General features: G+C 37.0%; 1 protein-coding gene across 1 annotated transcript in view; it reads right to left on the bottom strand.

The window, feature by feature from the left end:
• Positions 1-3,731: 3,731 nt before the first annotated feature.
• LOC130965260 (uncharacterized) overlaps positions 3,732-16,232 on the bottom strand; it is a 43,755-nt gene continuing 31,254 nt past the window's right edge. The window contains exon 2 of the mRNA XM_057889999.1: positions 3,732-3,833. Within this exon, the coding sequence (XP_057745982.1) occupies positions 3,747-3,833 (87 nt within the window). The 3' untranslated portion in view covers positions 3,732-3,746. The remainder of the gene's footprint in view (positions 3,834-16,232) is intronic.

Genomic DNA, 16,232 nt, shown 5'->3' on the forward strand with positions numbered 1-16,232 from the left:
GATGAGCTCAACCCCATAAATATTCACCAGTGAGGGTGATGGATATGGATCATGATTATGATCAAGTTTATATTGAGTATAACTTGAGTTGGGGAGACACGAAAGAGGGACAGTCCAATGGTTAGCTACCAGGACTTGTCGAGTTGGCTCTATAACCGACAGATGATATCATCAGCCACTAGCGACAGGCATTCATCATATGCATACTATATGAATTGTTTGAGATTGCCTATTTGACTGCATTTTACTTGCTAATTGTCTAAATGCCTTATTTACTCCTATTTGTATATTTCTTGTTTGATATAATTGTGTTTGCTACATTATACTCCTGCTGGTGGTTGGGAGGTCTGAAGGAATTAGAAAGGGAAGTATTAGTTAGACTGAAGAATCCTTAGTCAGATGCCCTTATATGGTTTAGCTTGTTTATAAGCTTTGAATTATCTGGTGGAAGTTCTAGGATTGCCTTCGGCTTTCCTCTATTATTATGTATTATATATGTGGAAGCTGTTACCATGCTGGGGACCTCTGGTTCTCACCCATGCGGATTTTGTGGTTTTCAGATGCAGAACGTGAGGTTTCCCGCTGAGACATGCTGGAGACTTCTAGATTTGCGAAGATCCTTTGTTCTCGGGACTCTGTTTTGGTTTCTCTGTTTTGCTTAGATACTTTTATCTCCATTAAATAATACAAACTGTGATGACTCCTCTTATGGGAGATTTTGGAGAATAGGTTTCTGTATTTGTGTCCCTTTGGGTTTCCTTTGGGGTTTTCCTTATTTTTATCATATGTATATATTGCTATATGCTCGGACCGGTTATCTTCGCAGCCGGATTTTGAGTCTTGATATTCCTGTTTTTGACACTCCTTTGTATATATATAATCTCGCGTTGGTTTATCCTTATTCGTTACGTTATCGATCGGAGTGTTGCGCTTTTGAGTTGCGATTTTTTTTTGTTTACCTCTTTTTCTACGAAGGCTCCTAGTTATAATCAATCATTCATACTACTATGCGTACTAAATTTTTATTTTAGAGGTCGTAATACCTTGCCATCTCTGAATTATGACTTAAGCATAAGACTCTGTATGATAGAGTGTTACAGCGGAGACCAACAATTGATAGCGATAAGGAAGACGCTGGAAGCGGGGGTGTGCGAGGAGTGGTCTTTTTTGTAGCTCAACAGTGGCGGCCATGGAGAACAGAAGAAAGGCGTTATCTGCAGTTTTTGTCGGGTTGAGTTAGGGCTGGGGGTTTTGTCAGTTTGGTTCTTTGCTTTGGAGCCTGAACCTGTCCACAAAAAAAAAAAGATTATGACCCAAAGTATGCTCTGCAAGTCATGGTCTAGTAGTAACTATATTTACCTTGTTAGAAAGTGCATCGAATTTGAATCCTAGCTATGATTAGTAAGTTGATATAGGAAACCTATGGAAAGGGAAGGGGATGTGTATTAGAGCGTAACTTGACAAAAAAATATTCTGATCCAAAGTTATACAATTTCATACCCTTTTGTCTCTCATGGGGTAGATTTATTCTAGATAGTTTAGGTTTGGTGGCTTTATAATAGGTTTTGAGGCAGGTCGGTTTGATTTTTTTGTATAGGCATGTCAAAAAAAAAAGAAAAACTCCATACGTCAATCTATAAGGAAAGTTTTCACTAAGGAGAACCTAAACTACAACTTAAAAAAAAGAATAGCATAGAAATTTTCTCCTCAAGTATGGACAAAGATTAATTTAGATGGAACATCTATTGACAATCCAGGTATGTCAAGTTGTGGAAAAATCATCTGAAACGATCAAGTTAGATGGGTAATTAGGTTTATGACAAACTTTTGAAGTATTCACAGCATACCAAGCAGAGCCCTAGGGAATATTACACAAGCCTAGAGTTGAATGGGATACATATAAAATAATCACCATATATTTGTATATTAATACATATATTGTTTAACTTTTATTTATATATTTAAAAATTTTACTAAAAAATTATTAGCTTATTTTTATAATAAATGATTTTTAACTTAAATAATTAATTATTAGTTTATACTTATTATACTACATATTTAAGTATTTATGAAAAAATATCAATATAATGAATATCATGACAATTAAAAAAAAGTGATTTTTAAAAAAATTATTGTATAAATTTTTTTAGAATAAATAGATCTTTGACAAATTTGATGTGAAAACAATATCATTTTGTGTAAGTGAATATACACAAATATGTTCTTGATCAATTTGGCAGTGATAGCGTGATACTTAACATGCCAACTCATCACCCTAACGTGCTAGTTAGACAATTTTCGTTACTAGTTAATGGTAGATATAACAGAGAAATTGTGTTGTCTCACAAAAAGATCAGGAGTCACAGTGAAACTCTTTTTTGTGTAAGAGGTTGCATTGTCTTTCGTAAAAATGGATAGAGACCGAATTGATACTTCACTTTAAATCAAATTACCAATTGGTTCTTGATAATAAAGTAAAGGGTTAAGTACGATTTTGATTCATATGGTTTAACCCAAAAATCGAATTCGTCCCCAAGGTTTTTTTTTTCATTCAAATTTGTCCCTAAAGTTCAACTTGGTTTTACAATCATCTTTTTGAACAAAAACACATTTTCTTTTTCTCACCCACCTTTTCACTCTCTCATATACATATACAACTCCAACAAGCAAGAAAGATAAATAGAATAGAACAAGAGAAAAGTAGGGAAGGAGAAGAGAAAATAAAGGGGAGCAAAGAGAAGGCAGCACCAGTGAGCCAAGGTGCTATCGTCATCGTTGTTGTTGAAGGAGGAGAGGAAGAAGGAGGAGGGTTCAGCGGCAGTGTCCACCGTTTCCTTCTTCTCGAGCCAATCGTCGTGCTCATCTCCTATCGTGGTTTTACTTTGTCACGCTCATCGCCTTGTCTTCATTGTCCTCTTCTCATTGTGCGCCTCTGGAAGTACTCGCGGCAATGGTTGCCCCCCATTTGTGCTCTCTCAGGCTCTATCTTCATCCTTTCGTCGTTGTGCTCTGAGTCTCTAGTAATGATTCTTATTGTTACTTGTTTTTCATTATTCTTCTTTAGCCTTTATTAATTGTTGTTGTTGTTGCTAATTCTTCTTCTTCTGCCATTTTTAGTACTTTGTTATTCTTGTTGTTTATTCTTTTTGTTTTTCTTTGTGTTAATTGTATAGATGTTCAGTTCATGTTTGAAATTGTTTGGATTTCAGATTGTCTGAAATTTGAGGATGCAAAAATGGTGAATCTATTAAAAAAGTGAGAGAAAATGTGCTTCTGTACAAGATTATTTTTGTCCAAAAATTAAAGAAATGACGATTTTAAAATCAAGTTGAACTTTAAGGACAAATTTGAATGGAAAAAAAATCTTAGGGACAAATTTGATTTTTGGGTTAAACCACAGGAGTCAAAATTATACTTAACCCTAAACTAAAATTAAAAAGTGTTATATAAATTAAACATATATCATTAAATTTATATAAAATAGCATAAAATATTATATTGTTATAGTTTAGTCTATATAAATTATAGAATAACTACCCAAATTAGTCTTTGACGTTTTCAAAATCGAATACTTTAGTTTCTGGATTTTTAAAATACACAAAATAATCCCTAAGATTTAACTCCATGCACTAATCAAATCAATCCTTATCCAAGTTGCTCCGTTTGTCACTAACAATGAATGCTGACATGGAGTATTAACTCGCGCACGTGACTGTTAATTGTCCATGTGTTGCGAGCTAGACAAATTAGCTTCTGTAATGAGATGGACGAACACTGGACAAATCAGCCTCTTGACCCCAAAACCTTCCTCCTCTTGGATACATTCTCCTCTGCTGCAACCAGGGACGGATTTATATTGGTTAGTGTGGGGGCAAGTTCCCCCACTGAGTTTTAAAAATTTTATATGTAGTATATAGTAAAAAATTTTTTGCCCCCACAAAGTAAATAAATTTGACCCCATCCATATTTATTTCCTTGGTTCACAACATCTATAGAAATAAAAAAAAGAGATTAAATGATTTTATTATATTATAAAATATTATATCAATTATTTAATAAAAATAATTAAATAAATAATAATAAAAGAACTAATAATAATAACCTAATCAATTTGAATCATTTCAATTTTTCAAAGTGTTGTTTAAAAATTATTCAAATAATTTAGATATCTAATGTTGTCATTTATTTCTTCTCTTGAACATTATTTTACTCCACTAAATGTGTGATTGTTGTCTCCATTTCTAAGAATAATATCTTCTGTTTAAATATATTAAAATGAAAATTCAGGTGCAATTAATTTTATGTAAAGTTAATAATTGAGAGTCGCTAAATAAAAATTGAGTCAAATTAGTCAAATTATTTAACTGTTTTCAACTATTAACTTCACTGCTTATTCTAATTCATCTTTCTATATGATTTTATTTAAGATCTTCTTAATGAAGTGAGAATTAGTTCATATATGTGAAAAAAATTAAACTCATGCATGCCTTATTACATGTTTCTGTTTTTTCTTATTCATGTGATTAATTTTACCACAAAATCAAAGAAAATTTATAGCCAAAGCAGCAGTAGCGTGTTGTGTATATATGATTTCACTGTTACTTTTACGAGCAATTTTTTATTTTGTTTCATGAATTGATTTTAAAATTATATTTGATTAGTGAATTTAATTTTAATTTTAATTTTATGATGTTGAATTATTAACAGATTATTGTTTAAATGATTATTTTATTATTTTAATTTATTTATGAGATAATTTAAAAATTAATTATATTTTATAATAATAAATATAATTATAAAAATAATTATCATGTTATGTATATTTTGCCCCCACTCATAAAATTTTCTGGATCCGTCACTGGCTGCAACAACCGCCATATCCTCCTTTGCTCCCCATCATTCTCAACCTTCGTCCTATACTCATCCTCAATCGCTCCCTCCTCTTAGCTTCTTCGCCATTGCCTCCTTTCTCTCCTATATTGTCTCCCTCTGCCCTTCCCCCTCTATCGCCATCTCATCCCCCTCTCCACCCTTCTTCACCACCTCGACCTCTTCCCCCACCACCAACGACAGCAAAAAGATCACATACAAAAAAATAAAACTAGATATGAAAAATATTAGGGTAAAGAATACTTTTTATCCCTAAAGTTTGATAAAAGTTTCAAAAATATCCTTAAGTTTTATTTTGTTTCAATTTTGTCCCAAAAGTTTTCGATTTGCGTCAAATATACCCCTGACGACTAATTTTTCAAAAAAGTTAAGACCAATTCAATAACAATTTCATAAGAACAACCCTCAACACAAGCAAATCAAGCATAATTTTCATACATTATTGTTAGATTGGTCATAAATTTTTTGAAAATTTAGCCATCGAGGGTATATTTGATGCAAATCGAAAACTTTTGAGACAAAATTGAAATAAAATAAAACTTAGGAGTATTTTTGAAACTTTTGCCAAACTTTAAGGACAAAAAGTATACTTTACCCAAAATATTACTATGTCTGTTAATTAAAATAATTTTGACAAATAAAAATGTAATTCTACTAAAGACTAATCAAATTTTGGGCTCATTTTTTTCGTTATAGAAAAGACATTGGTGAAGTGTAATGAAATGCACGTATGAACAAAATTTTCACTGCTATGGTGTCAGCCCAAAACGCAGCCTGTGTTTTACTTTTTTTCTTTATTTTTTATTTTTTTTGTTCAGCATATAAAATAAACGCAAGGTGCATTTTGTTTGTTGGAAGCCTTTTAATTTTTTTTATTCGTTGAAACCCAAACGTAACCTGCGTTTAGTGATGGCCATTTTTTTAATTTTTTTTAGACAAAACAAAACGCAGGATGCGTTTTCTTTTTTGTGCCAGCTTTATTTTTGGAAGACCCAAAATGCAGGTTGGTTTTGAAGATGTCAGATTTTTTTGGAAAACATAAAACGCAGGTTGCGTTTTATATAAAAAAATATTTTATTCGAGAGTCCTCCCTATAAATACAAAGCAACACTCGTTCAAAATGCCTCACTCCATTTCTACTCCTCCTATTCTTCTTTCTTGCACATATGTGATAGTTTAAAATTGTTTCAGCAGTAAGTTGTGTCAAAAAAAGTCGGATTAGGTAAGGTTGAAGTTATGGAAAGTATTGCAAATTTGAGAGTGTATTATAACGGTTCGATTATACCAAACACACATGAATGAGTGAATTTTGTTTGTGAATGTCCGTTGTCATTTTCTATTCCATGTATCATGAATTTTGTAGAGTTGCAAAATAGGCTTTGTAATAATATTTAAAGCCACATTTCGAAAAGGGTGAGCAACATTTTATACAGGAATCCTATACAAGTATTTGGTGGCTGATACAGTTTCAAATGATGCCCTTCACTGATGATGGCAGTATACATCAGATGTTATGTATTTATCAACAAACCCGATTTCATGTGCCGATGATAGAATTATACGTTGAGTTCGAAGAGCAGTTGGGGTTGGGTGTGGTTGGCGAAGAGGTCAACGTTGATGAGCTCGAGGATATAGATTAGGAAGAAGATAATAATGACAGTGAAGATGAGTTCGAAGCCAACTATAAAGTCGATGACGAAAATGATGACGGAGACTTGGCAGGCAATTCGGCAGTGCATAATGAAGCGGATGCAATTGTAAGCCAGCATCCGTTTGGTGTTCCATCTTTTATGCAGACTTTAGATCTCGAAGCCATACATGCCCCAGAATTTCCTAAGTATGCGAACATGGGTATGTTATGATTACTAATTCAAGTTACCTACAGTCTTTATTTTATTTGCTTTGTCTGACTAATGGTGGTGCGCATGTCGTAGGTGAAGGGAATGTTGCGGCGGAAGATGGTGAGTTTAGTGTCAAAATAGAATTTGGTTCGAGAGAGACGGTGATATCTGCAATCAAAAGCTACACTATCTCCAGAGGAGTTAATTACACTGTGTATGAGTTTGAGTCGCGGACATTCTATGCGAAATGCAAGGGTTATGGTGTAGGTTGTGATTGGCTTATCTGAGCTAGCTTAATTCAAAAGAAAGCTTGTTGGGAGATTAGAAGATACAATGGGAAACACACGTGCACCATGGGTACGATTTCACAAGATCATGCCAAGTTGGACTCAGACACAATTGCAGAGGCTATTAGGCCGTTCGTCAAAGCAGACTCATTGATAAAGGTAAAATCTATTATTGCAGAAGTTCAATCCAGGTTCAACTACACTGTAAGTTACCGCAAGGCTTGGTTGGCAAAGCAGAAATCTGTTGCAAAAATTTTTTGTGATTGGGAAGTTTTTTACCAGACTCTGCCAGTACGGTTGAAAGCAATGATTGTGAAGATGCCAAGGTCTTGTGCGCAACTTAAAACGCTCCCTGTTTACCGTAAGAGTGAGGAGGTTCAAGGTGTAAGACTACTGCACTCTATTTTTTAGAGCTTCTATCCATGTATTGTAGCATTCAGACACTACAAGCCACTGGTGCAGGTAGATGGCACGCACCTGTACGATAAATATAAAGGTGTACTTCTAGTTGCGGTTGCACAAGATGGAAACCAAAAACATGTGCCCATTGCATTTGCCATAGCCGAGGGTGAGACGGCAGACGCGTGGGAGTTTTTCCTGACCAATTTCTGGAGATATATTGTTACCACTGATGGCGTGGGCATTATTTCTGACCGCCATACCTCTATCGACACTGTAGTAGCTCACAGTAACGGTGCATGGTCACCACCAAGAGTGTGACACATATTATGCATCAGGAACATCGGGTCCAACTTCTTAAGGAGGTTCAAGGCTCCGTATTTGCATAAATTGGTGGTTAACACAGGTATTATATTTCGCTATTATGGCCCTATTCATTATAATTTTGTGGTTTCTGCTTACGATTAAATGAATTATTGAACAGGCTATTCTAGGACAGAACAGGAGTACAACAAAAACTACCAGAGGCTTAAAGAGTGGGGTGAGGCATATACTCAATGGTGCGATAACATCGGTGTTGAGAGATGGGTTTTGGCATTCGATGGGGTCATCATTAGGGACATATGACGACAAACTTGGTAAAGTGCATAAATTATGTCCTAAAGGGTGCACGCAACCTTCCTGTGACTGCCATTGTTAGGTCTACTTTCTATCGGCTGAATGAATTGTTTACTCGGAAGAGCGTCGAGGCTCATCGGCGTGTCCGCAATGGATTCACGTATTCAGAATTTCTAACGAAGAGAGTTGAATAAAGCTTTTGACGTGCAGGAAACATTGTGGTCAACCGGTTCGACAGATGGAATGAGATGTTTAAAGTTCGCGAAATGCAAGATGGTTCTGTTTACACTGTTAACCTTGCGCAATGACACTGCGACTGTGGCCATTTCCAGGTCGAGCGACTCCCATGTCGCCACGTTTTTTCATGTTGCACTAACCAGCATCTTGATTGGCAAGTATATGTGCACCGTGTACAAGATGTCTGAAATTTACAAGGTGTACAGAGGCGAGTTTGTTTCGATAGGTGACCCATCTACGTGGGATAGATATGAAAGAGCGAAGGTGATCGCCAACTAGACATTGAGGCGCGCGACAAAAGGAAGACCAAAGTCAACCCGCTACTTGAATGAGATGACTTCACGGGATATGCGTGGTCCTTGCCAGTATACTATCTATGGATGCGAGGGACACAGCCGCAGCCGATGTCCTTCGCGCGTAGGTCCAAGCTCCATTGGAGGTCATCAGTGGTTAAGCTTTTCAATGTAACTTTGTTATGACCTACTTCAATATTATATGTTACTTTTTATGTAACCTCATCATTTATTTTAACTATTTAACAATTTATGATAAATAAAGTTTTTAACCTCGTTATGTAACTTTTTAATAAATAAACATTTCATTACAAAAGTGCAATATGATAATCTCAAACAGAATTATATGAGAACAAAGCTAAAAATATAATAATAATAATAATAATAATAATAATAATAATAATAATAATAATAATAATAATAATAATAATAATAAACAGAATCATCTAAATATAAGATACAACACTGAATACAACTCTGAATACAACATTGAATATGGTGCACGAAATTGTGATCATCAACAATGGCGTCAAAGACTTGAAGCTCTCAAACGTGAATCACACTTTGTCACAACTTCGCACAACTAACCAGCAAGTGCACTGGGTCGTCCAAGTAATACCTTACGTGAGTAAGGGTCGATCCCACGGAGATTGTTGGTATGAAGCAAGCTATGGTCATCTTGTAAATCTCTGTTAGGCGGATTCAAATGGTTATAATGGTTTTCGAATATAAAATAAATAAAGCATAAAATAAAGGTAGAGATACTTATGTAATTCATTGGTGGGAATTTCAGATAAGTGTATGGAGATGCCTTGTCCCTTCTGAATCTCTGCTTTCCTACTGCTTTCCTCCAATCATTCTTACTCCTTTCCATGGCAAGTTGTATGTAGAGCGTCACCGCTGTCAATGGCTACTTCCCATCCTCTCAGTGAAAATGGTCCAAATGCTCTGTCACAGCACGGGTAATCATCTGTCAGTTCTCGATCATGTCGGAATAGAATCCAGTGATTCTTTTGCGTCTGTCACTATGCCCAACACTCGTGAGTTTGAAGCTCGTCACAGTCATTCAATCCTTGAATCCTACTCGGAATACCATAGACAAGGTTTAGACTTTTCAGATTCTCAAGAATGCTGCCAATGGATTCTAGCTTATACCACGAAGATTCTGATTAAGGAATCCAAGAGATACACGCTCGTTCTAAGGTAGAACGGAAGTGGTTGTCAGTCACGCGTTCATAGGTGAGAATGATGATGAGTGTCACAGATTATCACATTCATCATGTTAAAGTGCAACGAATATCTTAGAATAAGAATAAGCTGAATTGAATAGAAGAATAATAGTAATTGCATTAATACTCGAGGAACAGCAGAGCTCCATACCTTAATCTATGGTGTGTAGAAACTCCACCGTTGAAAATACATAAGTGATAGTGGTCTAGGCATGGCCGAGAGGCCAGCCTCCAAAACGTGATCAATAGTCTCCTAAGATGAACAATTGATTAAAACTGAGACCAAAGATGTCAAATACAATAGTAAAATGTCCTATTTATACTAGACTAGTTACTAGGGTTTACAAAAATAAGTCTTAATACATAAATCCACTTCCGGGGCCCACTTTGATGTGTGCTTGGGCTGAGCTTGAGCTTTACACGTGCAGAGGCTTCTCTTGGGGTTAAACGCTGAGTTGTAACGTGTTTTTGGCGTTTAACTCTGGTTTGTGACGTGTTTCTGGCGTTTTACTCTAGAATGCAGCATGGAACTGGCGTTGAATGCCAGTTTGTGTTGTCTTGACTCGAATAAAGTGTGGACTATTATCTATTGCTGGAAATCCCTGGATGTCTACTTTCCAATGCAGTTAAGAGTGTGCCATTTGGAGTTCTGTAGCTCCAGAAAATCCAATTTGAGTGCAAGGAGGTCAGAATCCAACAATATCAGCAGTCCTTTTTTAGCCTGAATCAGATTTTTGCTCAGGTCCCTCAATTTCAGTCAGAAAATACCTGAAATCACAGAAAAACACACAAACTCATAGTAAAGTCCAGAAATGTGAATTTTTCATAAAACTAATAAAAACATCCCTAAAAGTAGCTAGATCCTACTAAAAACTACCTAAAAATAATGCCATAAAGCGTATAAATTATCCGCTCATCACAACACCAAACTTAAATTGTTGCTTGTCCCCAAGCAACTGAAAATCAAATAGGATAAAAAGAAGAGAATATACTATAAATCCCAAAATATCAATGAATATTAGTTCTAACTAGATGAGCGGGACTTGTAGCTTTTTGCTTCTGAACAGTTTTGGCATCTCACTTTATCCTTTGAAGTTTAGAATGATTAGCATCTAAAGGAATTCAGAGTTCAGATAGTGTTATTGATTCTCCTAGTTAAGTATGTTGATTCTTGAACACAGCTACTTTTATGAGTCTTGGCTGTGGCCCTAAGCACTTTGTTTTCCAGTATTACCATCGGATACATAAATGCCACAGACATATGACTAGGTGAACCTTTTCAGATTGTGACTCAGCTTTGCTAAAGTCCCCAGTTAGAGGTGTCCAGAGCTCTTAAGCACACTCTTTTTGCTTTGGATCACGACTTTAACCACTCAGTCTCAAGCTTTTCACTTGGAACTGCATGCCCAAGCACATGGTTAGGGACAGCTTGATTTAGCCGCTTAGGCCTGGATTTATTTCCTTGGGCCCTCCTATCCATTGATGTTCAAAGCCTTGGATCCTTTTTACCCTTGCCTTTTGGTTTTAAGGGCTATTGGCTTTTTCTGCTTACCTTTTTTTTCGCAAGCTTTGTTCTTCATTGCTTTTTCTTGCTTCAAGAATCAATTTTATGATTTTTCAGATCATCAATAACATTTCTCTTTTTCATCATTCTTTCAAGAGCCAACAATTTTATCATTCATAAACAAAAAGATAAAAAATATGCACTGTTCAAGCATTCATTCAGAAAACAAAAAGTATTGTCACCACATCAATATAATTAAACTAATATCAAGGATGAATTCGAAACTCATGTACTTCTTGTTCTTTTGTATTAAAAACATGTTTCATTTAAGAAAGGTGAAGGATTCACGGAATTATTCATAGCCTTAAGACATAGTTACTAAATACTAATGATCATGTAGTAAAGACACAAACATAGGCAAACATGAAGTTCAAAAACCGAAAAACAGAGAGATAAGAACAAGGAAGTTAAGGAATGAGTCCACCTTAGTGATGGTGGCGCCTTCTCCTTGAAGGACCAATGGTGTTCTTGGGCTCCTCTATGTCTCTTCCTTGCCTTTGTTGCTTGATCCCTAGTGATTTTGGTGCTCCTATCCTTAGTTGCTCCCAATAATTGTGTGGAGGAAAATGTATCCCCTGAGGCATCTCAGGGATTTCTTGATGATGAGCTTCCTCATGCGTCTCTTGAGATCCATGAATGGGCTCTCTTGTTTGCTCCATCCTCTTCTTAGTGATGGGCTTGTCCTCTTCAATGAGGATGTCTCCTTCTATGACAACTCCAGCTAAGTAGCATAGATGGCAAATGAGATGAGGAAAAGCTAGCCTTGCCAAGGTGGAGGGCTTTTCGGCTACTTTGTAGAGTTCTAGAGAGATGACTTCACGAACTTCTACTTCCTCTCCAATCATGATGCTATGGATCATGATGGCCCGATCCACAGTTACTTCGGATCGATTGCTAGTGGGGATGATGGAGCGTTGGATAAACTCCAACCATCCTCTAGCCACAGGCTTAAGATCCAGTCTTCTCAATTGAACCGGCTTGCCTTTTGAGTCTCTTTTCCATTGAGCTCCTTCCACACATATGTCCATGAGGACTTGGTTCAACCTTTGATCAAAGTTGACCCTTCTAGTGTAGGGGCGTGCGTCTTCTTGCATCATAGGCAAGTTGAACGCCAACCTTACATTTTCCGGACTGAAATCTAAGCATTTCCCCCGAACCATTGTAAGATAATTTTTTGGATTCGAGTTCATACTTTGATCATGGTTCCTAGTGATCCATGCTTTGGCATAGAACTCTTGAACCATTAAGATTCTGACTTGTTGAATGGGGTTGGTAAGAACTTTCCAACCTCTTCTTTGGATCTCATGTCGGATCTCCGGATACTCATTTTTCTTGAGCATGAAAGGGACTTCAGGGATCACCTTCTTCTTGGCCACTACTTCATAGAAGTGGTCTTGATGGGCTTTTGAGATAAATCTCTCCATCTCCCATGACTCAGAGGTGGAAGCTTTTGTCTTCCCTTTCCTCTTTCTAGAGGTTTCTCCGGTCTTAGGCGCCATCAATGGTTATGAAAAAACAAAAAAGCTATGCTTTTACCACACCAAACTTAGAATGTTGCTCATCCTCAAGCAAGAAAAGAAAGAATAGATGAAGAAGAAGAAGAGATGGAGAAGAGGGAGAGTGGTGTGTTTTCGGCCAAGGGAGATAAAAGAAGGTAGTGAGATGTGAAAATGAAGAAGGATGGAGGGGTTTATATAGTGGAGGGAGAGGGGTTAGGGTTCGGTCATTTAGGGTGGGTTTGGGTGGGAAAGAGATTTTGAATTTGAAGGTAGGTGGGGTTTATGGGGAAGAGTGGATGGATGTGAGTGGTGAAGAGGTGATGGGAAAGAGTGATTGACGTGATTGGTGAATGATGTTTGGGGAAGAGTGTTATGAAAAGGTGTGAGAGAGAGGGAGAAGGTAGGTGGGAATCCTGTGGCGTCCACAGATCTTGAGGTAATCCTGTGGGGTCTACAGATCTTGAGGTGTCAAGAATTTCTCATCCTTGCACCCTTTAGGCGTGTAAAATGCCCTCTGTATGCAATCTTGGCGTTTAACGCCAGACTGTAGCATGTTTCTGGCGTTAAACGCCACTTCCATGCTTGTTTTGGGCATTCAACGCCAATCTGCAGCATGTTTCTGGCGTTGAACGCCATTCCATGCTTGTTTCTAGCGTTTAACGCCAGCTCTCCTCAGGGTGTAATCCTGGCATTTAAACGCCAGACTGCTGCTTATTTCTGGCGTTCAACGCCAGCTTCATGCTCTGTTCTGGCGTTGAACACCAGCCAGGTGCTCCTTACTGGCGTTTAGGGTGTGCTTTTTCTTCTGCTGTTTTTGATTCCGTTTTTAATTTTTGTAATTGTTTTGTGACTCCACATGATCATAAACCTAATAAAGAACAATAGAAATATAGAGATAAATAAAAATTGGATTGTCTCCCAATAAGCGCTTCTTTAATGTCAATAGCTTGACAGTGAGCTCTCATGGAGCTTCACAGATGTTCAGAGCATTGTTGGGACCTTCCAACACCAAACTTAGAGTTTGAATGTGGGGGTTCAACACCAAACTTAGAGTTTGAATGTGGCCTCCTAACACCAAACTTAGAGTTTGATTGTGGGGGCTTTGTTTGACTCTGTATTAAGAGAAGCTTTTCATGCTTCCTCTCCATGGTTGCAGAGGAAGATCCTTGAGCTTTAAACACAAGGTAGTCCCCATTCAATTGAAGGACTAGCTCTCCTCTGTCAACATCAATCACAGCTCCTACTGTGGCTAGGAAGGGTCTTCCAAGAATGATGGATTCATTCTCATTCTTCCCAGTGTCTAAGATTATGAAATCAGCAGGGTGTAAAGGCCTTTAACCTTCACTCACACGTTCTCTACCAATCTGATGAGCGGATATTTTATACGCTTTTTGGGGGTAACTTCATGTAGATTTTAGTATGTTTTAATTAGTTTTTAGTAAAATATTATTCGTTTTTTGGAAAAAATCATATTTCTGGACTTTACTATGAGTTTTTATGTTTCTTTGTGATTTTAGGTATTTTCTGGCTGAAATTGAGGGAGCTGAGCAAAAATCTGAGTTAGGCTGAAAAAGGACTGCTGATGCTGTTGGATCCTGACCTCCCTGCACTCGGAATGGATTTTTTGGAGCTACAGAAGTCCAATTGACGCGCTCTCAATTGGGTTGGAAAGTATACATCCAGGGCTTTCCAGCAATATATAATAGTCCATACTTTGCGCGAAGATAGATGACATAAACTGGCATTCAACGCCAGTTCCATGTTGCAGTCTGGCGTCCAGCGCCAGAAACAGGTTACAAGTTGGAGTTCAACGCCAAAAACACGTTACAACCTGGCGTTCAACTCCAGAAACATCCCAGGCACGTGAGAAGCTTAAGTCTCAGCCCCAGCACACACCAAGTGGGCCCCATAAGTGGATTTCTGCACCAATTATCTTAGTCTACTCATTTTATGTAAACCTAGGTTACTAGTTTAGTATTTAAACAACTTTTAGAGACTTATTTTGTACCTCATGACATTTTTAGATCTGAATTTTATACTCTTTGACGGCATGAGTCTCTAAACTCCATTATTGGGGGTGAGGAGCTCTGTGGCGTCTCGATGAATTAATGCAATTACTTCTATTTTCCATTCAAACACACTTGTTCTTATCTAAGATGTTCATTCGCGCTTAATTATGGAGAAGGTGATGATCCGTGACACTCATCACCTTCCTCAACCCATGAACGTGTGTCTGACAACCACCTCCGTTCTACATCAGATTGAATGAATATCTCTTAGATTCCTTAATCAGAATCTTCGTGGTATAAGCTGGATTGATGGCGGCATTCATGAGAATCCGGAAAGTCTAAACCTTGTCTGTGGTATTTCGAGTAGGATTCTGGGATTGGATGACTGTGACGAGCTTCAAACTCGCGAGTGTTGGGCGTGATGACAAACGCAAAAGAATCAATGGATTCTATTCCGACATGATCGAGAACCAATAGATGATTAGCCGTGCTGTGACAGAGCATTTGGACCATTTTCACTGAGAGGATAGGAAGTAGCCATTGACAACGGTGACACCCTACATATAGCTTACCATGGAAGGAGCCTTGTGTGTGGAAAGAGGAATACAAGAGGAAAGCTTAAGTGAGAAAGACAAAGCATCTCCAAAACTCCAACATATTCTCCATTATTAAAGTAACAATTATTTATTTCACGCTCTTTTATTTTTCTAATAATTCAAACTCATAATTATAATTGATATCCTGACTAAGAATAATAAAATAAACATAGCTTGCTTCAAACCAACAATATCCGTGGGATCGACCCTTACTCACGTAAGGTATTACTTGACGACCCAGTGCACTTGCTGGTTAGTGGTACGAAATCATAAGAAATCTTGATTTTGATATTGGGATTAAAATTTCGTGCACCAAGTTTTTGGTGCCGTTGCCGGGGATTGTTCGAGTTTGAACAACTAAAGGTTTATTTTGTTGCTTAGATTAGGAATAATTTATTTTTGTTGCTATAGAGTCATTAAATTCTGAGTCCTTTATTCCCTTTTCAAAAATTTTTCAAAAATATTATTTTCTTTATCAAATTTTTAATTTTTTGTGGGTTTAGTGTTTTGTTCTAAGTTTGGTGTCAATTACATACTTTATATTTTTCCTTCAAATTTTCGAATTTGTGCTCTTTGATCTTCAAGTTGTTCTTGTTGATTTTTCTTGTTGATCTTTAAATTTTCTTGTCTGTGTCTTTTCTTGTTTCGCTTGTGTTTTTCCAAAGCATTAGTATTCCAAAAGGGATATACCTATTCAAAACAAGTGTTACATTTACTGCCCAATTGGCTAGAGCGTTGGTCTATGTTCTTGGTAATTGGGTATCTTCTTT

This window comes from Arachis stenosperma, chromosome 3 (assembly GCF_014773155.1).
Source record: "Arachis stenosperma cultivar V10309 chromosome 3, arast.V10309.gnm1.PFL2, whole genome shotgun sequence".
Lineage (NCBI taxonomy): Eukaryota > Viridiplantae > Streptophyta > Magnoliopsida > Fabales > Fabaceae > Arachis > Arachis stenosperma.